Source organism: Rhagoletis zephyria, unplaced genomic scaffold, assembly GCF_001687245.7.
Source record: "Rhagoletis zephyria isolate East Lansing unplaced genomic scaffold, Rhagoletis_zephyria_1.1 Rzeph_scaffold_02753, whole genome shotgun sequence".
Classification (NCBI taxonomy): Eukaryota; Metazoa; Arthropoda; class Insecta; order Diptera; family Tephritidae; genus Rhagoletis; species Rhagoletis zephyria.
Genome location: NW_016159837.1, coordinates 1 through 26,160, shown reverse-complemented (window position 1 = coordinate 26,160; position 26,160 = coordinate 1). Strand labels below are relative to the sequence as shown.

Below are 26,160 nucleotides of genomic sequence, written 5' to 3'. Positions count from 1 at the left end.
ATTTTTGCGGTGGACAACATATTTACCGGTCTTTTATTTCAAAGAAAAAGTCAGTTGGTTGCTTTTTCAAATATGGCGATGTATGAATTTCAATTTTCGTCATTGCTCAGACCGAAGACAAATTTCCTTTTAATTTTCTAAATATTTTTTTTTTTACATTAAATAAATGATTATTGAGGATTAGGTATGGTAGCACGAAATGTCACAATCTGCTTAATTGTCAGGTAGTTAATATGGCGCCCGAAAAGTGACAATGAAACTACCTTCTTTTTTGTATCATGTAAACTACCCTTTAGTTTCATGTTGTGCTTTTTTATTTTTTGTTAATTTAATGGTGTCTCAGGATTAAGAGAATTTTCATGTTTGAGAAAAGGAAATTCGTGTTATTATTTTTGTTATCCGATACGTTAGAATATGTATGACCCAGATATAATAAAAAATCTGAAAAACCTGATAAAAAAAATTGTTCCCCTTGGTTTCGTTTTCGGCGATTTGGGCCATATGTTGTTATACACGGAAATTGAAATATCTGACGCAAAAAAGATACGTTTTGAACATAGCACAGATCCTGGTGTTTGGATGAAACGGTTGGATGAGCTTTCTAGTGAAGAGGAAAGTTCCATGGATGAAGAAGGTGAAGATAACCAAATTTTTTTTATAAATTTGAAATGATCATTTTTAAGAACCTGGTATTAAACGGCTCAAAACAACACGCATCGCCTGCTTTAATTTTTCTATCAATTAGGCGTATNAATCTGAAAAACCTGATAAAAAAAATTGTTCCCCTTGGTTTCGTTTTCGGCGATTTGGGCCATATGTTGTTATACACGGAAATTGAAATATCTGACGCAAAAAAGATACGTTTTGAACATAGCACAAATATAAAAATAATAATATAAATAAACATTTATTGGAAACAAATAAACATTTTTTTTTTAAATAAAACATTACAGCAGCGAAATTTGTTGTACTACCATTGTAATCCCGCGACTAACCGCGTGAGTAGAATCCACACGCCTAACAANATTTTTTTTTTAAATAAAACATTACAGCAGCGAAATATGTTGTACTACCATTGTAATCCCGCGACTAACCGCGTGAGTAGAATCCACACGCCTAACAAGCTAACCTAATATGTTGCACGCGTGAATATTAGGTTAGCCTGTAATGGAGGGTTAAATACTTAGTCTATATTTGAATTTGAAATATAACCTTATTTTTTTGAACCAGCAAATTACTGCTAGTAAAATTTTTTGCGCTCTCTCGGGTAATTCATGAAAATAAACGTGCTATCCAACAATTCTACTGAACTCGGAGTTAGCTGCTTTTCTTTTTAATTTAACGTTTNTAACCTAATATTCGCGGCTTGCGTTTTGGTACGCATGTCGTCGAATTTGTGGCATGCGTGAATATTAGGTTAGCCTGTAATGGAGGGTTACATACTTTGTCTATATTTGAATTTGAAATATAACCTCATTTTTTTTTAACTAGCAAATTACTGCTAGTAAAATTTTTTGCGCTCTCTCGGGTAATTCATGAAAATAAACGTGCTATCCAACAATTGTACTGAACTCGGGGTTAGCTGCATTTCTTTTTAATTTAACTTTATCCGCTATCATTTACCTGAAATAATTGTCTTTAAAATACAAATTTTCAGGGTGTTGAATATGTTTTCGGTATCATAGGGATACCTGTTATTGAATTGTCAATGGCTTTTCAAGCAGCGGGACTCAAATACATTGGCATGCGAAACGAGCAATCTGCCTGCTATGCCGCTCAAGCAATAGGATATTTAACTGGTAAACCTGCTGTGTGCCTTGTAGTTTCTGGGCCAGGATTGCTCCACGTTACCGGTATGCCAGAATGCAATTGATACTGTTGACAAAATTGCAAATACAAAATGTTTATTTGATTTTAGGTGGCATGGCAAATGCACAAGTTAATTGTTGGCCCCTGCTGGTGATCGCTGGATCGACAAGTCAGGATCATGAAGGTATCGGGGGCTTTCAAGAATATCCCCAAGTTGAAATTTCTCGTCCGTACTGCAAGTATGCCGCGCGCCCGCCTACGGCTTCGCTTATACCACTTCATGTAGAAAAAGCTGTACGCTACGCAACATATGGACGGCCTGGCGTTTCTTACCTTGACTTACCCGGCAACATATTGCAATCACGAGTACGTCAGGATAAAATCTACAAAGCATTATCCCTTCCCGTTCCGCCTCTTGTTTATCCGGCTCATGACGATGTTATACGTGCTGCCAATTTGTTGCGCTCTGCAAAACGACCACTTGTTATAATTGGAAAAGGAGCTGCCTACGCACAAGCAGAAAATATATTGCGCCATTTCGTTGAAAATACAAATTTGCCTTTTCTACCGACACCAATGGGCAAAGGTGTTGTGTCTGATACTGCGCCACAATGTGTTTCGTCTGCGCGATCCTTGGCTTTACAGAAGGCTGATGTTGTTTTACTACTGGGTGCTCGTCTTAACTGGATTTTACATTTTGGGAAGCCTCCACGTTACAGTGCTGATGTCAAATTCATTCAAGTGATATTGCCCTTGTAAAATATAAATTTTTCGATTTACATAAATTTTTATTTTAAAGGTCGACATTTGCCCTGAAGAGCTGCATAACTCCGTTCAATCTGCAATTGCTATACAATCGGACATTAAGCCATTTGCAGAGCAAATTTTTGAGCAAATGAATGCAGTAAACTTTGAATTTCCAAGTGACAATCCTTGGTGGGAGGAACTTGCCAGCAAGTGCAAGAGCAACCGCGAACAAGTGCGCCGTATGGCGTTGAATACGTCCGCACCACTTAACTATTATACAGTGTTTCACCATTTGCGTGAATTGATTCCACGAGATGCGATAATTGTTAGTGAGGGTGCCAACACCATGGATATTGGTCGTTCAATGCTTTTTAATATTTTGCCACGCCACCGCTTAGATGCTGGTACTTTCGGCACTATGGGTGTTGGTCCAGGTTTCGCCATTGCGGCAGCGCTTTACTGCCGCGATCGTTTCCCCGGAAAACGTGTGATATGTGTTGAAGGGGACAGCGCTTTTGGATTTTCTGGAATGGAGTTAGAAACAATGGTGCGCTATAAGCTACCCATTACGATAGTCATTGTCAATAACAATGGTATTTATGGTGGTTTCGATCAAGAAACCTTTGACGCCATTCAAAATTCTGGTGATTTGTCTAAAGTGTAAGCCAAGATGGAGTTTTTTTTTGATATTTTAATTACATAAGATTTTGTTTACAATTGCAGAACACCACCGTCAGCGTTGGGCGTTCAAGTGCACTACGAAGAAATGATGCAGATGTTTGGGTTGAAAGGCTATTTCTGCAAGGAGATACCAGAACTACAGGATTCTCTCAGAGAAGCACAGCAACTTACTGATAAGCCAACTATCATTAATGTGGCGATAAATCCTTCATCTGATCGTAAACCACAGACATTCAACTGGTTAACCGAATCTAAATTGTAGATAGCTGAAAGATATTTTGTGAACCCAAATTGCTTGACAACGGTCCCCTTAGCTGAGATGCTAGCGATTTGCTTACAGTCACACTTCTATGTAAGGTCATTTTACTGGAGATTACTATAATCTTCTTCACTGTATAAATGTGCATTTTTAACAGATCCCAGCAAATCTGGTTATTTTATATGTATTAAAAGTAATTTTATTTTCTACATCGGTTGTAAATGCGAAAATAACAGTGCTAAAATTTTTATTTTCTGAACATTCCTAATATGTAATAAACAACATATGTAAATGTAAGTCAATGATTATTTGCTAAATCCATAATCTCTAAAGGATACATATGTTTTTTTTTTATACTGTGACCGTATTCTTGATTTCTACTTTGGTGAGATATGATGTATCTTGTTTTTATGTATCCTTTATATAGGTGCTTGAAATATGTATTAACAACTACACGTTTTTATTTAGTAAAATTTTTATTGGCGCATTATTGATATGTGAACACAATATGGAGTGATACGTTTCTAAAACAGAGCTTAGTATGTACATATTTTCCTTTACAAAAGTTAATTTTATTGTTACAAGGATTTCTTTTGGTAATGTGTGATAGTGAAAAGTAAAAATGCGTTGACAAAAGATTTAAGTCTTATATAAATGGTGGTATATCTTTTCAGTGGTCCAATTAGACCTCACATTAAACAACCTCATCTTCCTTTGGCTTTGCATCTTCATCTAAGCCCAGATGCTGAAGGAAGCAGGTGATATTCACCAAGCGGCCCTTATGCAGGAAAGGTATCTTGGGGCATAGCTCAAAGTTTATATTCATTGGCGCTATGTCGGGTACCTTGCCACATTCCATATCTATGAAGTTAAGGAAGTCGCACACCTCAACCTCACCGCAGTCATTATGGTTCAAAACGCTAAGCAGATCGTCGATTAGTTCTGGAACGAAAGGTAAACGGCAACCTTTCATTGTGGAACGTAGTTTAGCCTCGGAGAGGAATGGCTTGTTGAGTGGATTGATGTGATGCAAATGTTCTTTCAGTTCATCCATTGCATTCCATAGAGAGCGCTTCAACTCCAAATGAACAGCCGCACGTACCGTTTCCCGATTGCATGACTGCGGCGGTGCTTTCTCCGCGGAGAAATAGCGACAGACCGTAATGATTTCGTGGTTAGTGATCTTGTCGCCCAAAAGATTTATAAGAGCACGTTTAAGTGAATCAAAACCAATAAATTGAACATCTTTATTAGACTCAACGCCCTCGGGTAGGCATTGACATAGGAAGCCTTTGTAATCAGCCTTTGCAGCTTCGCTAATTTTCGCCATTACTGATTTGATATCAGCCATTGGGAACTAGAATGAAAATGTTTGCAAATGGAAAGAGCAGCTGCAAACACGAAAATATTCGTTTTACGCACCTCATATGGATGATGTTCCATGTAGATGAGTGTGTATTCGTCAGCCGAAACAATGTGGAATATGTGGTCCTTCAGGCTTATTGTTGCGCCAATATACAAATTATATGGCTGATAGTATTGCGGGCGCCTCGACGTGAACTTTTCCTGCCCCGGCAACGGTATCCGAGTGCGCTTCATGAACTCGCCACCAAGAAATCCAGAGTTGCGTTCGGCAATCTCAAAGATTTGTATTGTGTCATCGGATAAGTAATATGAAATAATAAAAATACGTTCACAATTCTCACGGATAGTGGATAGCAGTTTTGCGCCAAAACGAAGTACATAACGATCAAGTTTAATGAATTTCTTAAAGTCCGTCTGGGGCGGCTTGGGCTCGACCGAGATGCAGTTGCCCTCAGAATCTTCATACGAACCCCAACCATTGTAGGGAGGCAGTATACGTTCCTTCTGTTTAGTTGGCGCACAATCGTCACCGCGTGATGGTGTAGGTGCAGGAGTAAAGTTTTCTATTCCGTACTTGGATGTAAGGGAATGTTCAAATGTTATTACTTGAGGCGGTTATTGTAAAAGAAATATACGCACCCGTTTTCTGTAATACCCCTGGGTGTAATCATCGCAATCTGTAAGAACTACGGCACGTCCATATACATTCAGAACTGTACCAATTTGCAAATCGCGATCAGTATAGTAGAGCACCTCCTTCTCGCCCATGTTGAGTGGATCGATGGTGAAGCGCACATTTCGCATGCTCGTGCCCAGGACATTCAACAGCGTTTGAGGGGTTTCTTGGCCAGGTAGGGGAAGTCCATTAAATTCCTACAAAAATAGAGAAGGCAACTTTATGTGTACCGCCCGCTTCGACAGAATATGATCAACAGGATTTTTAATGGGGGCTATCACAGAATCCATCGTAGTCCGATTATTCGTGAAATCTACGAAAATGCGATCAGTGAATTCGGATTGCTACGAATGTGTGTATTCAAAGTATACGCTACGTTCGTGACTATTCGGATACTGTTTTAGCATTTTCGAAGATTTCACGAAAACTCGGACTACGATGGATTCTGTGATAGTACTGAATTTTAACAGTTTGGTGCCTACAAATTTGTATGTTGCTTTTGTACATACNGAGTGGATCGATGGTGAAGCGCACATTTCGCATGCTCGTGCCCAGGACATTCAACAGCGTTTGAGGGGTTTCTTGGCCAGGTAGGGGAAGTCCATTAAATTCCTACAAAAATAGAGAAGGCAACTTTATGTGTACCGCCCGCTTCGACAGAATATGATCAACAGGATTTTTAATGGGGGCTATCACAGAATCCATCGTAGTCCGATTATTCGTGAAATCTACGAAAATGCGATCAGTGAATTCGGATTGCTACGAATGTGTGTATTCAAAGTATACGCTACGTTCGTGACTATTCGGATACTGTTTTAGCATTTTCGAAGATTTCACGAAAACTCGGACTACGATAAATTCTGTGATAGTACTGAATTTTAACAGTTTGGTGCCTACAAATTTGTATGTTGCTTTTGTACATACACTGTCGAGATAAGTTCAATGCTGCTTATGAGCACCAAAAACAATTTTGCTTATGTGCTTTTTAATATAAAGTATTTTTTGAGACTAATAACCGATACATACATAATTTTGGGTTTATCTTAGTAATATACATATCGAGCGCTAACCTCCAAAAAGATGTAAGCGAAATTTTTTTCAAAATTTTCTTTTTGATGCGGAAATGTTCTTAGAGTATCTAGATTAGAGGCTCTCAAACTTTTTTCTCCCGTAGACCCGTAGACCTTACTGNTTTTCCCCCGTAGACCCCTTTCAAAACCTTACTGGTTTCGGTGGACCCCCAGCTGCTACATGTCTAACATATTCCCAAAGCTCATCAAAAATTTAAAGACTAGATCTAACGATGTAAATTTGCATCGCGGGTGAGTTCCGAATCTAAATTCGAAGTGGCAAAAATAAAAAAAATATATTTTACCATGTTCTCTTTATTACAGTCCAAGAGCTGACAACGGTTNAACAAGTTGATTTGAACGTCTGCATAGTAACGGATTTTTGGATCTGGCAGGGCATTTGCACCCAAAATTTCGTCTGGCTTCAAACATATAGCCTCCTGAGGATTCAACCTATGGTAATTTATAAAATTTAGCCTGGTTATTATAGTGTAAATAGTCCACTTTTAATCGCCACTTTAGCCGCGTCTGGCACCCACTTTGCACCGCCCTACCAGTCTGGCCATTTTTTTTTCGGTTTCGGAGAAGTACCAACACTGATATCCCAAAATACCAGACTGGTTAAAATAGTGTAATTGATGTGTTTTTTTTGCATCCTTAAAAATCCTGGTGGCGCCAAAGCCACCCCTGGAGGGCCGCCAGACTTTCAGCTAGTTTAATGGGCCGTCATAGCGGACTCATCATGAAAGTTCTAGCCTGGTTATAAATAGTGTAAGAAAAACGTTGCCAGCTCTTGGACTATTACAGACTTGCAAGTTTTAAAAAACAGAACTCGTAAAGCTCTGAGGAGTCATATTTTTAAAGGGAACTCCGAGCGCTAGCGTTATTTACATTCTCTTTAGCAAAACCTCACCCCTCACATGTTTGTCTCACTCATGAATTTGCATGTGGCGTATTGGTAAAATAGTTCATTTGTGTTGATGACATCATTTTTATTTTTATCACTCCGAGTTTTAAAGTGATGAGAATGCCTGGTTTGAGCCAGTTCTGGTCAAATGGTTAGATGTCTCATTACCAACTCCCGAGTGACCTGGTACCCTGAGTAAAGCAAGCTCGTTATGTTTACCAACATAAAATAATAACATAAGTTGAGACTTGCATTGCCGAACTATTTAGGTAGGAAGTACTTAGATAGAGGGCTGGCCAATGCCTTAAGTGCAGCCTGGCTGCCATTTCATATATGTAAACTCCTTCCCTTCTACCTATTTTACACCACGTATTGCATTCCCCAAGATACGAGTGAAGCTTACCCCCATTAGCTTCGAAAAAGACCCCACATCCCGACCCAGAGTCAGTTGTGGAGCCATCAGCGACGACTGGACAATGTGTGACTCCGGGCACAGTGCTGGAATTAAACCGGCATTCAGCTCCAGGGAACTTAACATTATAGAACCTCTTCAACAAAGGTAATGGGTGCGTAATGGGTGTACTATCCTATAGCATTGAAAATACAAAAGTGCTCAAATCTCTGCCGCCAGCATTTTTCGCCGCGCCCCACTCAGTGTTATAAGCAGGGAACGGATTTTATGGAAATTGCCTTTTTTTCTGCTAAAGAGATAGAGTATATTCGATTAAGAATGTCCACGATTTAGCTTTCCCTCTTTCCATATATAAATATTTGATGTTGCCTTTTTTTGCCATTTTTAACATATTTGCCTTTTTTAAGATATTTGCCTTTTTTTGCCCTTTCTACCTTTAAAAAAGTGATTATAGCATTTACATTTTTTTTTTTTTAAGATTAAAAAATAAAAAAATATACACATGCCCATGCGGCTTATAGAAGCGCAGGGACCTCTTGCCAAATTGGTGTTGAAAAAATTCAAAGCCGTTTTCTCAGCTAACGTAGGCTTGAAGACAATAAGGGGTGTTGATAAAATTGTAAAGGGCGAGGAAAACGCCCTTATTCCTGATAATATGAACGTTTCAAACGTTCCATATTTACATTGGGCTCCACTTGTATCAACTTACTTCGAGCGCACATTTAGTACATTCAATGCTCTTCTTCGCGAAAATCGAATGAAAATGCCAGAAAACTTCAAAATGCATCTTGTGGTTCAATGTTAGTACAACTATACAGATTAAAGTTTTATGATCGATTCAAAGATTCAAAGTACAAATTTTTCATATAATGAAACTAGTTCAAAGTTTTTCTCTTTTTACTTGTAATATAAACATTTCTAAAAAAATATATTTTTTGATTGTTCTTCGTATTTTCTGTCTTTTTTAGTGCCTTATTTTGCTTTTTTTGCAATACCTTTTTTTTGCCTTTTCCTGCCTTTTTCGCTATTTTATTTTGCCTTTTTTTGCCTTTTTTACAGTACCTAGTGCCTTTTCCTGCCTTTTTCGCTATTTTATTTTGCCTTTTCCAGCCTATTTCGTTACTTTATTCTGCCTTTTTTATAGGTTTTTAGGTCCTAAAAATCCGTTCCCTGGTTATAGAATATCCGTTTCATTCTAGTCTGAGGGTGGCCTTTAAGGCTTCCCTACGTATGAAGACAGGTGTCAAGAGCACTACACACCACTCAAAAAAATTAAAGTTAAATAAAGAGGATATGAAGCAACCATTTTGATTCTTTACTATCGATACATTTTCGTGGACCCCCAGTTACAACTCGTGGACCCCCATATTTTTTTTCACGCCAACGTAGACCCCCGTCGAGTCTCCCGTGGACCCCTGGGGGTCCACCTGGACCACTTTGGGAATCACTGATCTAGATGCATTCCTGCATCAAAAAAAGTTTGAAAGGAATATTTCATTTATTTTATCAATTTAATTGAATAAAATTTTTCAAACGTGTGGCAACCCTAATCAAACATATTTCCGGCAGTAAACTTTTGTAAACCTCTTAGTCTTGATACCCACATTGCAATATTAAATTTATCTTATCAATTAAATTAAATTAAATTTTCCAAACCGGTGGCAACCTTCAACAGAAATATTTTCGGCTGTAATAATGGGCCGTTTTTGCTTACGCTTAAAAGCACATTTAGCGCATTTAGATCTAAATGCTACTCTACTGTACATTTATCCATACAAAATTCGTCATCTAAATGCAACTAAATGCAACTCCATTTTTGCATTAAGAATCTAAATGCTAAAAGCAACCCTGTGATCTTCCAAAATTTCCACGATTCGAACATGGTTTAATGAGAAAAAGTGGCAACATTGCTTTTTCGCGACGTTGTATTTGTAACTGGTTTTGAGAGAAAAGTTTGCGAAAGCGGGTTCGTCAGCTGAGCGTTTGTTTACATCACAAGCACCACTATTTTACACTTTTATTCAAGTAAAGAAGAGTTAATTCAACATAACACATTTTAAATCATTTTGTTGCATCATTTTACCTAAATTGTGCGTTTAAAGTGGCTGACAATAATTTTGGCTAATTTTGGTTTTCGTTGTTTTCTTTGCTTTGTTTACTTTTCGCTCGTTTTCCAGTGAAACAAGATGGCGTAGAACCCGCTAAAAAAATCGACTTTTTTCACTCTCTTGTTCTTACGTGATCTTGTCGAGATTTCATTTATTATTTTACATTATTTGGATAAACAAAAGTTACTCAAATTCAACATCGATGGCCCCTATTATGAGTTGCATTCGATCTTCGCTGGCTATCGAAGATCGAAAGTGAAATTCGTATTATGAGCTATGCAAGCCTGTCGAAATTTTCGTTGAGTATCGAATTTTCTGTCGAACAGAATTTTGCTTTCGTTGGTGTAGCGAAGTGCTAGAAAATTTTAAAGATGTATGATTTTGCATTTGTTTTCTTACTTTTTGGCGGCTAGACACTAATTTTACCCAATATGTATTAATTTCAAGCAGTTCTAACGTCGTGAATAGTAAACACAAGCTCGAAAGTCTGATTTTACATATGAAATACGCTGTTGGCACGATCTCTGAAAACAAAATCATGGAGCTGTGTATAGTTTTAATATATTTTAAATAGATTTGGATCACAAAATTTCTTAAATATATTGTATATCAAAATATATTCGAAAGACTGCACTTAAACTCTCACGTTTTCTGCTCCTGGACAGTTTTCTAAGCCCTCATCCTCTGACGAAACGTTCAACCAGACCTCCGTTGTGCTAATTAAAATTTATTTTTACCATGCTTTTATAAACTCGCTTTCTTTTTTATTTCATTTTAATTTGCACAAATTTACATATGTACATATGTATAAGCACATTATTTAGTTTGCTCGATCTGTAAACAAAGCTTCTCAGCGGTGAAAAATATACTATTGTGAACAACCTAAACGAGCGAAATTCACAATAGCGCTATTCTTCATCAAATGAGCGCCATAATACCAAATGAAAATTCGTTCGATCAGCACTTTCGACCACAGTCGAAGATCGAATGCAACTCATAATAGGGGCCGATGTGATGCTGATAGAAATCTGGATCAATTTGTGATCAACTCTGTTCATTTTGTTTCCTAATTAAGTGAGGAAATTTTAATTGACAACACCGACAAATGAATATATACACAAACAAATTTTCGGTTATTGTTAAAACAATTCAAGATTTTGTATTGATTTTTTGGTTTAAATTTTTTTCCCTTTTCAGTAAGGTTTTTTGCACATTATCTTTTTTGTGAGAATTGATCGTAATAGATACGGATTTGAATAAGCGACTGGAACACGGCTGTTTGTTAAAAGCATACGATTTTGAACTCGCGTAAATGTACATTTGCTAAATGCGATAGCATGAACGCTCTTCGAAAACATATGTTCGAAAGCGCTAAATGTTGCGTTTTAAATGCAGCAAAAATGCTGCATAAGTATGACCTCTAGAAATACATCGATGAAAACTGCATTCAATTCCATGCATTGTTTTTCGAATGATGCGCGTACAAACATGCAGACAGACAAAAATTCTAAAAATTGTTGATTTGACTTGTTGGTCTAATAATCTTCCTTTAATATCTTAAGTATAATGTACAGACATCAGCTTGTTATAGTTTTATTATCAGGCCGATTCTGAACAGAAACTCCCCGGGAGTTTTCTCTCTTTTCCCTTTCCTCCTATCATGAATAAAAATTTCTTGAGTATTTTTTATACTAAAGGGCGGAGTTGAGCTCTCAAAAAAGTGTCAAAAACTTTTTCGACGTTCGAATTTAATCCTCCCAAGTTTTCGGGGAAAATGCTACTCCTGGGAGTTAATTATTAGGGGATTTCTCTCTCGGAAGAAACAAACTCCCCGGGAGTATTAGGAATTGGCCCGTATATGTATAGAAGATATGTATGTAGGTACATGTACATTTTTGTTTAACGGGCAGATAAATTTTAAAACATACGTGAGATAACAGCACTAAATATGTTAAATGATTCTTTAAATAAAAAGAAATTACATATGTATTTTGATTGTTCGCAAAAAAAATATATATTTAAAAAAATCAACGCCAGGTTTTATAAATGGCAATTGAAAAAAACCCCAAAAGACCGGCGTATAGTGGTCGGAGAAGGCATGTTTTACGCTAATAATTAGAAGGGCTGTTACGATTATAATAAAACTGCAGGTTCTAGTATTGTTTTAATGGTAATTCCGAAATGCCATAAAATTTATAGTTTGACAGTTAACAGCTGTCAAATCTGGCAAATTCTGTAGAATTAAGACATGCTGATCACGAATTTTATGTCAAATTAAAACCTTGCTAAAAATAGGTTGTCTTATTTTCAAAAATGCCACTGATTAAGTTTTTTGACATGCTGATGACGAATTATATGTCAAATTAAAACTTTGAGAATTGACAGTTATCAAATAATCTGTTGATTTTTTCTTAAAAAAAATAACGGGACCCAAAAAAAAAATCGGTTCGGCCGTTATCGGGCTTTGCGAACGCAAAAAAAACCGCTTTAAAAATATATATTAGTATAGATTGGTATGAATCGATATGGTTTTGAATATGTATCACAATTTGAGTGTCAGACGAAAGGGGTTGTAAAAGGTTGCCAACTATTTAAAAGGTTAAATTCAAACTATTCAATAATCTAAATGACTTATATCAATATGANCAACTATTTAAAAGGTTAAATTCAAACTATTCAATAATCTAAATGATTTATATCAATATGAGTATCAGTCGAAATGGGTTTGAAAGGGCTTCATTTCAAAACTACATGTAAGGGGTTTTCATCTGTCTAAAATCTTAAATTGAGTTCAGGGGATAAGTTAATTGAAAAAGTATGACAAGTGAGAAGTTTAAGAAAGTTTAAGTTTGAAAATATTTCGAAGATGGTTAAACAAATTTTTAACCTCCTGTTTTTGAATTGAGTTTTCTTGAAATAAATTTTACTCAATGTAGCAAGTAAAAATCTCATACACTCAGCGAAGCGGGGCCGACCCGATAGAGGCTGCACGCTTCCTAGGGCTGCCGTTAGTGGAACTTGACAACAACGACTGAGATATCAACCGATCTGGGCGGGGTCGTTGTAGCCGCTACAACAACAACAACAACAACAACAGGGCAATCTAGTAGTTACATATATCCGTTAGGGAAAAATACGTTCAACCACNCAACAACGACTGAGATATCAACCGATCTGGGCGGGGTTGTTGTAGCCGCTACAACAACAACAACAACAGGGCAAACTAGTAGTTACATATGTATATCCGTTAGGGCAAAATACGTTCAAACAATAAATTATAGTTTGGGGAAGATTTTCTTCCTTGACGTCACAATCTTCTAACCACTTACATATTTCTAACAAAAGGGAGCGTTGGGAATTTAAAAAACTTCAACCCCGAATCAAACAAATGCATAGAATTTTGGCAGGCTTTAAACGCGCAACTAATTTTTTTCTTTTTATTGTTAAAAAAATGCCCCGTAGCGAATGTTATGCGTTAGTCACTTAAGTGTCTTGTACGGAAAAGTTACGTCTTAAATGACTTTCGGCATTTATATAGAAGTCGTTCCTGACTTTTTCATATAAATGGTAATTTCGTCGTTGATGTCATCTGCATGACTTTGTCAGGCAGTGATCATTGATGACATTCAAGCGACAGTATCTTGCAATCAACTTTTTATAAGTGACCGCTGCAAGATATTGTCTGTTATAAGTCTTTGAGTAAGGGAGTAAGTACACCTGCATGACATTGCCACCAGTATCATTGTCAGCAATATGTCGTTTAGGATTCACAGCAAGTGCGACGATGTCACTAAATCCTCATTAGTTTGTTTGTGTGTACATACACATATGCACATATGTAATTTTTAAAAAGGCAGTAAAAAAATTATTTATTTATTGTAGCTGGTAACTTGATTTTGATGAAAATGTCATAATGCCAGCAATAGTCAAATGGCCAACATGGCGACCAAATCATTGAGTGAAACTACCTTCTTTTTTGTATCATGCATACGTCTAATTTGGGAAAATACCTGCAGATAAATTATTATGTAACCACAGCTTCATATGCCCACTTGAACCAAAGAACGNAAAAAGGCAGTAAAAAAATTATTTATTTATTGTAGCTGGTAACTTGATTTCGATGAAAATGTCATAATGCCAGCAATCAAATGGCCAACATGGCAACCAAAATCATTGAGTGAAACTACCTTCTTTTTTGTATCATGCATATGTCTAATTTGGGAAAATACCTGCAGATAAATTATTATGTAACCACAGCTTCATATGCCCACTTGAACCAAAGAACGTATCTACGTTCTTTGCTTGAACTTAATACACTTCTCATCGCCTGGTCCGACACCGTCCAGATATTTTGATAGACTCACTGATCTGTGCAGGGTTAAGAAATCATCTGCGTTACAACAACAACAAGAAAAGTCGACAAAATTGTATGTATTTAAAAAGTTCCTAAAAACCAACCCTTGTCCAAATGCTAAGGGATGCCAAACCCTTTTCAGAGTATTGTTTAGATAAAGATTTCTAATAGGATGTTCTTTTATATAATTTTTTTCCCAATTAAAACTTACCCTCGGTAGTTTGCCCCTTTTGAGGAAAAGTGATGGACCTTCCCGGCCTGAGTTTCGTGGAAAAATTTCCTTGATGTCTATCGTATCGTCAGCTAAATAATAACATACTTCTAATTTTCGTACGTCACCAAACTCCGAACGATCATCCCAGTAACCAAGGAATTTAAGTACTTGTCGATCAAAAGCCAAGAACTGTGCGAGTGAATGTTTTTTTGGTGGTTGATTATGCGCCTTCTTCCCCGATCTTTTTCGCATTTCAGTCGTGGGATCACTGAAATTGAAATAAGCTTTGCAACTTTTTAAGAATCTCGAAGCATAAGACTTACACTGGCATATCGACAGGATCGGGCACGGCTATACCCGAACGATTCAAGAAGTGGCGAGTGAAAATATCACAATTTGTTATATAATAAGTGCGATCAAATATTTGTATGCTTGTGTCAACATTCAAATCCAATATTGAGACAAATTCATTTTGACATGGCGGCGGTTTCGGTATACGTTGACGGTGAACCAGGCAACCTTGCGGAATGCCAGAGTTATCGACTTTCGGTTCAATGATTTGCATGGTACCATCTTCGAGGTAGTACATAATTTTCACTTTACGTACTTGATATGGAGCATTGTACACCTCATGTAGAGTTTCCTTGAAGAAAGCGTCGAAACCGAGTACTTTTTTGTCGTAGGCAATCCATGGCGGTAGTTTAGGGCCAGTCTTTGGGGGATAAAGTGAAGGTGTGGCCGTGGGTGGACAATTAATATCAATGCACATTCCCCCGGAATCCACCATGGCTGGCGGCTTGCGATCGTTCAGCATGCTGATGCCTTGAAAATTCATCAAGCTCTGGGGTTTCGGGAAATTCGTACGAGACATCTGGCAGGATAAAATACAAACATAGTAGCGAGTACAAACATACAAGTAAACTCCTATGTACTCATAGTATTGCACAAACATTGATATTAATGAGCTACTAGCACTTACATCCCGGAAAGTAGTGCCTGGTAGAAATGGCATTCCTGGTATGCGCAACATTTTTTGTTGGTTGAGTTGTTTGAGTTTCAAAAATCGCGAAATTGATATAAAGTATGTCTTTGTAAAAAAATCAATATAAAAATATATGCGGTCGTTTTAAATTTCTTGCTATACAAAATTTCGTATAGATTTGTAAAATCTGCAAGCAAAAATATGAATGTCATTTTAGTAAATATTTTCTGAAAAATTTAAATTATTATTTTTATGCTTTTAATGCTACCTATGTCAGATGTTTTTTTTGCCTTTTGGTTGCCTACTTTTTCGTGTGTACTGGGATTTTGGGGCGGCAATATGTACATACAAAAAAAATACTATAATAAATATGGACTAAACAATCGGGCTGGCGCCATAGCAATGGGACGACACATATGAGATGGCCCATTGCTGGTTGCTATGAGCATGTCGGTTCGAGTTCATGTNAAAAATTTAAATTATTATTTTTATGCTTTTAATGCTACCTATGTCAGATGCTTTTTTTTGCCTTTTGGTTGCCTACTTTTTCGTGTGTACTGGGGTTTTGGGCGGCAATATGTACATAAAAAAAAAATACTATAATAAATATGGACTAAACAATCGGGCTGGCGCCATAGCAATGGGACGACACATGTGAGATGGCCCATTGCTGGTTGCTATGAGCATGTCGGTTCGAGTTCATGTTTGTGAAGAAAAGTTAGAAATAAAGGCTGTGCATGATTCAATAATACAAGGTTCGATAAACTGACAGATCGTCCCGTTTATGCCTTAACCATGTATCTATAATTTTTGGGAAAACTAATATTACCACTTATAACAGCTGTTTAAGCGTCACACTATTTGAAAATAGAACAAAGACTTAATGAGGGTTCTCACCAGTGTTGCCAGGTTTTCGGTATGAGAAGACGTCTGAAAAAACGTCATTTCCTACCCAAAAACGTCTTTTCCATGTATGCACACAGAATTGTTCTTATTAAACTTTTATTATATACGTAAGGTATATTAAAATGTCATTTCGACAGAGCACATTTAAAATTCATTAGTGGTATTCACAAAAGTGAGCAAGTGGCCTGGCACTCTGGCAAAACAGCAGATGAGCTCAAGCAACGACTGTTGACAACAATTTGGTGAATACCACTATTGTAAACTAGTTTGAGATCGTTAATATAAAAATCCTTTTATACATACACTTGTGACCAGCTGATTAAGTCATCAACATTTTGATCCATTTTGGCTGTTTTTCTTTTGTATATTAATTGTTTATTATTTTTTCCTAAAAGCCTAGCTCATTATATAACTAACACAATATAAATCCACATTTCAAACTTTTTGCAAAAATTATAAAAAATCTGCAAACCTTCAGCTAGATTTTCAAGTTTTTATTCAGATTTTTTAGAATTTTTTTGAGTATGCACTTTGATAGCCCATTAAATTCCACGGTAATAATGTGCAAGTTTTAAGTTGCTAAAGAATCGCTTTGATTTTTAATATTATTATTTTTTTTTCTTGTAGACCTTTGGGTAGGTGGTCGGTTGTCGAAAATGCTAAATTACGTTCTGCTAAGAAGGAACATAGTGCTTTTGCGAGCGAGCATGTTGCAATAGATCAGCTCTTCCTCATTTGGCTTTTAATATGCAATTGCAAACATTGTAATATGCCTTGCAACCTCAGGTGTTGACACGGTGTTTGAACACGGGATCCTCAGTCCAAGAATCAAAAAAAAAAAATGCTCGTACGCTTGGTTTGCATCATATTTAAGTCATATGTGCCCAAAGAATAAATATCTTTTGAGGCACCTGCTGCAAAAAACAAAGCTTGTAAAGATTTATTAAGAAAATAAATCAAAATCAGTTCTACTTACAAGATTTAGTAACAAATTTGCCGACAGTGTGAGCGTAAGTACTTACTGTACAAGAAAATAGTACGCTATTCATTGAATATATTGTGCATTAAGAAAAGTTACTGGGAAGTTCAAAAACGTAATTTTTTTTACACAAAAAACGTCAACAGGATACAAACAACGTCCAAATGACGTTAAAANGTACGCTTGGTTTGCATCATATTTAAGTCATATGTGCCCAAAGAATAAATATCTTTTGAGGCACCTGCTGCAAAAAACAAAGCTTGTAAAGATTTATTAAGAAAATAATTCAAAATCAGTTCTACTTACAAGATTTAGTAACAAATTTGCAAAAAAACGTAATTTTTACACAAAAAACGTCCAAACGTCAACAGGATACAAAAAACGTCCAAATAACGTAAAAAAGGTCAACCTGGCAACGCTGGTTCTCACTACTGTTAGTGGAACCAGAAATATTAAGTAAAAAATGCGTTTATTGTATCCTAGGGAAGAAATTAAGAATTTTTTCTTACACTCTCTAAAATACCTCTATTGCAGATACGAGGTTAAGGCAGAAACGGGACGAGATGTCTCTCTCGCACCTCTCCCTTAGCAGGGCATCGTGTTGCTTCTTTGCAAATTTTCTTGGAAAAAGTGTAGCTTTGGTGTGAAATAGAAGTATAAGCCTTTGTGCAATATGTTTATTTGTATATGCATATGAAGCTCATTTAACGGATGAAAACATAAATCGTTTTTAAATTGGACGCTTACATAAATACATCTCATAGTAGTTTTATTTTAATTTTGAGTCCTTTTGCAGTTTTTATACAGCTAAAAAGCACATAAACTATGATTCCTCAGTACAAACGTATACCCTTATTATTGCCAATATACAATACGAAAATCCATATATACTTCATGGGGTACTTGGACCAAGATTCCAGGAAAGTCTGCCAATGGGCGTGTACCCAACCATATTCTGGGCGGAGATCTTCGCAATCGAAGTCTGTGTTCGCGAATTTTATCGTAGGAAGAAAATGAGGCCAGAATAAATATTATGTCAGATATTCAGGCAGCGTTAGAAGCCTTAGAGTCTTTTAAAACGGCATCAAGGATTTTGAACTCTTGAACCATGTGGGAGTCCACAATAGCGTACCGCTGTGGAGGGTTCAGGGACATGAAGGGTTTGAAGGCAACGAAAGGGCTGACTGTCTTGCAAAGATTGGAGCCCAAATGCGTTTGCATAGTTCCGAGCCTTTTTGCGGTACATCTAAAGGATACACTGCAGACTTACTTAGGAGCTAGCTGGGAATTGCTGCACACTGGCAGAAGTCGAAGCGAGTAAGACAATCAAAGGGATTCATAACTTTTCAGGAGGAACTACGAAAGATACCTTGAACTTAAAACTCTTACTGGCTACCTGACAGCACACTGCAAGTTAACGTCCTTATTGAATTAAAGGGTCTTTCTGTAGAGACTGACTGTACGTTTTGTGGGCCGGTGAAGGAAACCCCAGAGTATATTCTATGTACCTGTCCACGAAGCATGAATAGTAGATTGATGCACCTTGTGGGAGGATTGTCTTCTCCATCTAAAATTTGAAACATGGGATCATCCAAAGTGCTGAGCTTTTTAAATAGCCTAATATTGGAGCGATTACAATTAGGATTTAGCACAATATATCTTCTTAGGTCGCAACGCGGGTATCGCCGAAGTAATAATAATAATATAGTTACTTGACACGAATAAAGGCGCTCGGGTGTTTTGACGGCGAAAAAGGATGCGTGAAAAAAAATTGCGAAAAAAGGCGCGTAAACATGGATTCAACATCATTCCGGAAAAACTCTTTGGGGAATTCGTATACTCGCGAAAATAAGTCTTCTTCGTCTTTCTTCCCCGTCAAAGAGGTTAACGCATCTTTCTTTGCCCTCGCCTAGGATAAGAGTTCTTCTTCGCCGAAATTTTTTTACGCATCTTTTTTCGCTGTCAACTTTCGACTCGCGTCTTTATTCGTATCTAATGACGATATATATGTTTGTGCAGTAAAATGAATCGTTATACGCAGCTAATTTGTTTTTATTGTACTAGGTGTGTTTTAGTTTTACTAAATGTTATGTTAGCTATGTTTTTAATAAATTTTACAATGAAAAAATATATTAAAACTAAAAAAAAATGTTTGGTAGGTTTTGGTTGGTTACGTTAGGAAATTTTGGTAGGAGAAAAAATGTGTCTGTGGCAACGCTGCATACAAACAAAACGAAATAGAAAGCATGTTGTCTATGTGTGCGTGTCAGTCCACCGTCAATCCGCGATTTTCGCGGACTGAAATGAGCGAGGTAAGCTCGAACTCTCTTCCCCCTCTTATCCACACAAAACCGGTTTTAGGCGGACTGAGCAGTCCAGTGTGCGGAGGCCCAATGATTTGTGTATNGCGTCTTCCCAGGTAGGTTATGTGCGGGTGATAAACCCATGTAGCATAGTTAAATACTGTGTACATAACTACAATTAAAACGGGGAAAATGTTACAATTTCGGAATATGACTGAAAAAAAAACTCTAAAATACACACAAATTATGGTTTCCAAGAATGTACGAAGTGATTAGCACAGCTGCATCCTTCAACTTGTCAACTCGCGGGAAATTTCCCGATTTGCAGAGAATTTCGATTTGAGTGGCAATCGGGGAATGGGAACTTTTTTCGGGGCACTGAGTATGTTATTTTTATATCTTAAAATACCCAAATTAGACGGATATGTTAATTTTTAACCATTTGAACCTTTTAGAAGCGACATTTTTTTCAATTTGAATCGGAATATCTCCATAACAAGAGTTTTCCCAGATATAAGCTATATACCAGATGAAAGCTAAGGTTTTGGGCTAGATTTGTGGAAACTTAGAATAAAATCGACTGACCAGTTTTTGAGAAAATTCTCGAAATCTATATCTTCAGCAGTCCTATTTTTAGTTTTCAGGCGATAACGTTATGACATATTTATATTTCATAAACACAAAAGACAGCGTTAGATAGCTTGTTTTAAAACCCTTCTACTGATATCCACATCAATGACATAGACTGAGTAGTGCGGCCTCAGTAGTAGTTTAAAAAATTGAATTTTTTCGAATTTCAGGCAGCAGCCACGCCCACAAATGCGTACGAATCAAAACATCCTGGAACAAAACGTTCTTATTTTTTTAACCGACTTCCAAAAAAGGAGGAGGTTATCAGTTCGTCGGAATATTTTTATTTTGTTTTTTTTTTTATGTATGTTACCGCATAACTTTGGACCACGTCAACCGATTTCGATAATTCTCATCGTATAATTTGCATCGGAAAGGTAGTGTCTCAGAGGTGGTCCCATACTAATCTGGTTGAGATGCGATCAGTGGATCATGAGATATATATATATATATATTTTTTTTTATATGGGAGTTGAAGTCGGATTTTTTTTGCTAAAAATTACTTGTCTTATAATTTAATTCCTGAAAGTTTGAAAAAAATGAAATGAAGGTACGTACAGACGCCACATAGATACATAGTGGAGACACGAACCAAAACACATTTACCTCTATATCTTTCCAACTAGTGGCCGGAACTGAATATGTAAGGTACCGTTTGAAAGGTATTGGCCTATAGAATAACACTAAATATGTTGGGTGTACCCACATGCCCCCTTAAACCGGCAAAAGCAAAAAGACGTTTTTTTGTTTCANTTTGAAAGGTATTGGCCTATAGAATAACACTAAATATGTTGGGTGTACTCACATGCCCCCTTAAACCGGAAAAAGCAAAAAAACNATACATTTTCTGGACACACTCTGCAAGACCTTTCCAACGATATCTCAAACATGCCGATTGGACGTCTGGATGAAAACTTCCAAATCTCGTGTATATATAAGCGAGTCATTTCAGCATGCTACTACAAGCTGCTTTCGTCACAGGCGCGCACTGCCGTGCGCTGTGGTTTAAGGGAATTACCATTTATTGGCATGCTATTCGCACGATGTACATAGATCAATTAAAAATTGGNGTCATTTCAGCATGCTACTGTGGCTGCTTTCGTCACTCGCGCGCACTGCCCTGCGCTGTGATTTAAGGGAATTACCATTTATTGGCATGCTATTCGCACGATGTACATAGATCAATTAAAAATTTAGAAATCATTGGGTTCTTGGTCGTCTACGATGTTTTTCTATAATTAATTTAAATACAAATATGTATATGCAGATATATGTAAGTATATTCATATTTCTTCCATTTGTTAGGAATTTACAATTTGGAATCAATATGTATGGCAAAAACACCATCTTCTTCATTACTGTCGATAGATATAATGGCACGACCATCAAAACCGACCTCAACACTCTTTCCTGAGCAGAGCGAGCCAGATTTGTCCCCAGATATAATATCGCAATATGTACCAGCTGGTAAGCAGGTCTGAACAGAGGTGTTCAAATTGAATGAGTCGCCATTGAAAGCCACGAAACCTTTGTTGCCGCGACAGAAAGCGATCTGGTTGCTGCCATTATCCCACCAGTCTTGCACATATGTGCCCGCGACGACGTTCCTGAAGCCAACCATGTTGGAAATTTGACGCCAACGGTGCTCACAAACCCAACCGCCACCGCAAGAATTATCCGCATTAAAAATTGGGCTGGCAATGGTGTTTCCATCAGTGGTCGGTGGTCCGTGATCGGTGTTGTCGAAGGCGAATGAAGACATGACACGTGTGATACCAAATGGATGAGCCAACATGAAGGCAACGGCCATTTTGTATTGCTTCGCTGTTTTGTAGTTGAGGATATCAGCACCGCCAGCGCCGTGACCACGTTGATTGTCATGGTTATCCACGAAAACTAATGCACGGTCGGAATTGAGGAAACCCCACTGGGGACCCCAATTGATAAGCCAACGTAGTTGATCCTTGCCACGGAAGACTTTACCAATCGAGTTGGAGTGAGAAAATTCTGTAACCACACCCATAGACGTGTACTCCTTCTTGGAAACGGCCTCTCCACCCAAGTCTATGACTTCTTGGAAAATAAAAGGGCGCGTATCTGGCGCGAAGCCGTGAGAGATACTTAAATTGTTAACACGGCCATAGATTATCTAAAAGATTGTCGAAAAAATTCAATAAATAAGCGAATCAGATATTTATTAAAAAATATAAATATTTTGCTGCTTGTAAACTATTTACCTTTAAATCAGTTGGCCACATATGTTTGGCTGCATCCACACGGAAACCAGCAACACCCAAACTTATGAGTTTGTTAAGGAAGTCAACAACGCGATCTTGAACCCATAATTTGCTCTGATCCAAATCCTTCAAGCCAGAAAGTTCGCAATTACGTACTTGAGTCGCATCGTTATAGTTGTTGATGCCACAAGACTTGTGGAAGTCATTGTTGGAATAGGGAACAGCCGGGAAGCTCTTGCTGCTAGGATCAGCGGCGGAGCCACCAGTTCCTCGAGCGTTGGCGTTATCGCCGGACATATGGTTGAAGACGACATCAACATATATTCGCACACCAGCGTTGTTACAGCGCTTAACCATGCTAGCAAATTGTTCCTCATTACCCGAACGCGTGGCCAAAAGATAGGAGATAGGTTGATAGCGCTCCCACCAAGGACGGTTTCCGATAACTACATTTTCATTAACTGGTGAAACCTGTTGAGTAAGTCATATGTTATTAAGTTGCATTCAGTTAATACCAAAAGGGGTGAATCCTCAAACGGTACATAAAAATTAAAAAATAGAGCTTTATATAAAATTAAATATTACCTGAACGCCACCATAGCCTTTGGGGCCTAGGAAATTTTCACATTCAGTAGCAATGTCGCCCCACTTCCATTCAAAGAGATGTACCATTGTAGTCCTTCCCGGTACATAGTGAGGATCAAACTGGGCATTAGCATTTAAGCTCAAAAGTGTCAGGAGCAAGCCCGCATAACAACTGGCTTTGATCAGGAACATTTTCTACTATGTTGTTTGTCTCTAATTAATCGTATTTGAAATATTCCAGTGTCTGTAAGATGTGAAACTGTTAATGCATCGAACAGAACTAACTGCTTTTATAGAAATTTCGCGACAGTGCACGGTTCGTAAAATGTATTGGTAAAGTTGTATATGAGTTGCTGGTCATTATGAAGTTCTGAGATGGCAATTATTACCAATATGGCTATGCCTTACAGAGGCCCTAAAAAAATACAAAAGCTTCCATTTACTTAAGTCGCAATGATTTAGGTGTCATACCACTTGAACCAATTGAACATGCGCAGAGGGCCTGCCTTGCCCGATTCTTTACTCAAGGCCTTCGGATCCAGCTCCCTTGAAGGCGAAAATTTACATAAAATAATAATGACAGAGTTAAAACTTAACGTTGCACTTCGACGTCTACTGCGCTTTTTTTAATTTGTTTTCCGTTGTCTTGGAAATACACCTTATACTCTGCCTTTGAATGGCGACGCTATTGGAAGATCTCCTTATATGTACAGTTTCCAAGGACAAGATCTTATTGAAAAGGCGCATTCCGAAAGCATTTGTTTTTTACGACTGGGCTGTAAAGCCAGGATCTAAACTTGAGGAGTTATAACAAACCAGCACACACAGGTATGTAAATTCTTACTTGGTAATCAGTTTTTCTAGATAAAAATAGCCATCACTAGACATCATTTAGGAAAACATATTTGTATACATATATATGTATGTATGTATGTATGTATGTATGAATGAATGGGGATTGTACATTTGTGCATTTACAATAGAATAGTAGGAAATTGCACCTGAGCAGTCAAACACCCTTTAGTATTGATATTGAAAAATGCATTGTTAAATTTATTACACTAAGAATTTGTAAGCAATAATAAAAAAAAATAAAACAAGCCGTATTTAGTTAAATGCTTAGCATTTTGTTTATTTGATTAACCAATTTCTTAGGTATCGCTTCCCAATGGGACGGAAAGTTAGCAGCTCCCCAAAGGAGCAAGTACGGCGCAGTACAAAAGCAAAGTAAAAAATAAATCTTTAAATTTTTAACAATGCTCAGAAATAAATATCATTTTGAGTAGTAACATAAAATATTTTCTTTTGAAAAAAGTTAATTTATGTGCAAACATGTATGTATGTATGTATGCATGTATTTTCGTATAAATACCACATAGAAAAGAAAAAAAAAACATGTTTATAAGTACACTTAATAAAAACATCAAATGGTTTACAAAAATGCCTTTTTTTATTAAAACAAAAATATGTATATGTAATATAAAAATTAAAATTTGCATGTATCGCTTTTTAAATGCTTTAGTTGAAGCGCTCACCAAGGGCTTCTTTGGGAGCAGCAAGGGAGCACTTCTTTCTAATGACACACAATGTTAAAATACAATGAAGTATGAAATTAGGGAGGGAGCGCTTACTGCTGAATATAGAGCGCTCCAATAGAACTAATGGAGCGCCTCTGGCCCGATGAGTTCTGTCAGAAAATATTTAAAATGTGGGAGAAATTTTCCACTAATGAACGCCAAGGTCAGTACCGTGTGTCTTAGAAAATTTCTTTCTTGATTAGTTTAATACTCGTATATATGTATGTATGTCCATAGACGGCATCACACCCCATACAGCTGGGACGATTTGAAAATACCTCCAAAAGTGGAGTTTCTAATAAATAATAATTTTTTGACAGGCGATAATCGCCTGCAAAAGTTGACTTGCTGTCTGCGATTTTTGAATCACTATTTACACGAGCGATTTTTCCAGAGCAATGTTGAAACGCCTGGAAAATCACCTCATGTAAAGGCAGTTTAAGTAAACTAAATTCCACATTTCAAGCAGGGGGCAAAATATTTTGAAACTACTACTTTCTGAAACCCCTTTCGTTTGGCACGTATAGGGTGATACATATTTCTCCTAATACCTAATATGATTTTTAACAGGTGGCAACTCTTTTCAAAAAAAGTAAAACCTTATTGCATATCTACAGTCCAAGCCTTTTAATTTGACATCTCATTTCAGTAGAACGGGCGAACGGTGCGGACATGATGGCATTGATTATCAAATAATTTGAGTTTTATTGTTCAATTGGTGGCAACTCTTTTCGAAAAACCAAAACTAGTTTGCACATCTACAGACCAAGCGCTTTAATTTAATATCTCATTTTTGACAATCGGGCGAACGATACAGATCTTTACTCCTGGACAAAAATCCATTCGCGTATTATATACTACATCGGTGATATTTCGGAGATCACCACATCAGCTATTACCTGTTGTTGAGTACAATAAATCAAAAATATTTCCTTCAAAACAAACCAAAACCAAAGAAATGTGTACCTTTTTATTTTGAGGTGTAGTGCAGCGCTTCTCAAGGTGTGGAACGCGTATTACTGGTTTTTCACGCATTTTGCATACAGAAAATTGAGGTTATAGGCCGACCCCTTCTAATTTTTTTCAAGAAATTTATGGGGCTGTACCACTGTGCTCGGCTTTCTATCAGTACGTACTAAGGCACATTAAACAGGTGGCAGCATTACAGCAAACAACAATTTGTTCGTATATTGTGCTTGATTTTTGCACTCTAAAATGTCATTTTGGTGAGTAGAATGTAAACAAAAATGTCAATTCATGTACAGCTTCGAATGAAAAAAAGCCTGCTACACTATGTATTGTCGATCCACATTTAACATTTCGGTACATATCTTAAATTTTTCCCTTCCCCTAACATAT

General features: G+C 37.2%; 3 protein-coding genes across 3 annotated transcripts in view; 1 reads left to right on the top strand and 2 right to left on the bottom strand.

The window, feature by feature from the left end:
- Hacl (2-hydroxyacyl-CoA lyase) overlaps nucleotides 1-3,795 on the top strand; it is a 25,479-nt gene extending 21,684 nt beyond the window's left edge. The window contains exons 2-5 of the mRNA XM_017622318.1: nucleotides 1,658-1,853; nucleotides 1,919-2,550; nucleotides 2,609-3,216; nucleotides 3,280-3,795. Coding sequence (XP_017477807.1) covers nucleotides 1,658-1,853; nucleotides 1,919-2,550; nucleotides 2,609-3,216; nucleotides 3,280-3,499 — 1,656 coding nt within the window. The 3' untranslated portion in view covers nucleotides 3,500-3,795. The remainder of the gene's footprint in view (nucleotides 1-1,657; nucleotides 1,854-1,918; nucleotides 2,551-2,608; nucleotides 3,217-3,279) is intronic.
- Nucleotides 3,796-4,156: 361 nt separating this feature from the next.
- Nucleotides 4,157-15,779, bottom strand: LOC108367645 (EF-hand domain-containing family member C2-like). Its single transcript, XM_017622319.1, has 5 exons — nucleotides 14,926-15,779; nucleotides 14,600-14,870; nucleotides 5,501-5,734; nucleotides 4,919-5,434; nucleotides 4,157-4,853 (listed from the first exon to the last, which is right to left on the bottom strand). Exons 1-5 carry the CDS (start codon nucleotides 15,630-15,632, stop codon nucleotides 4,191-4,193), a joined length of 2,391 nt encoding a protein of 796 aa, XP_017477808.1. The 5' UTR covers nucleotides 15,633-15,779; the 3' UTR covers nucleotides 4,157-4,190.
- Nucleotides 15,780-21,660: 5,881 nt separating this feature from the next.
- Nucleotides 21,661-25,808, bottom strand: LOC108367643 (alpha-amylase A-like). Its single transcript, XM_017622317.1, has 4 exons — nucleotides 25,768-25,808; nucleotides 23,225-23,468; nucleotides 22,640-23,110; nucleotides 21,661-22,551 (listed from the first exon to the last, which is right to left on the bottom strand). The coding sequence occupies exons 2-4, from the start codon at nucleotides 23,414-23,416 to the stop codon at nucleotides 21,712-21,714; spliced, it is 1,503 nt and encodes a 500-aa protein (XP_017477806.1). The 5' UTR covers nucleotides 23,417-23,468; nucleotides 25,768-25,808; the 3' UTR covers nucleotides 21,661-21,711.
- Nucleotides 25,809-26,160: the final 352 nt, after the last annotated feature.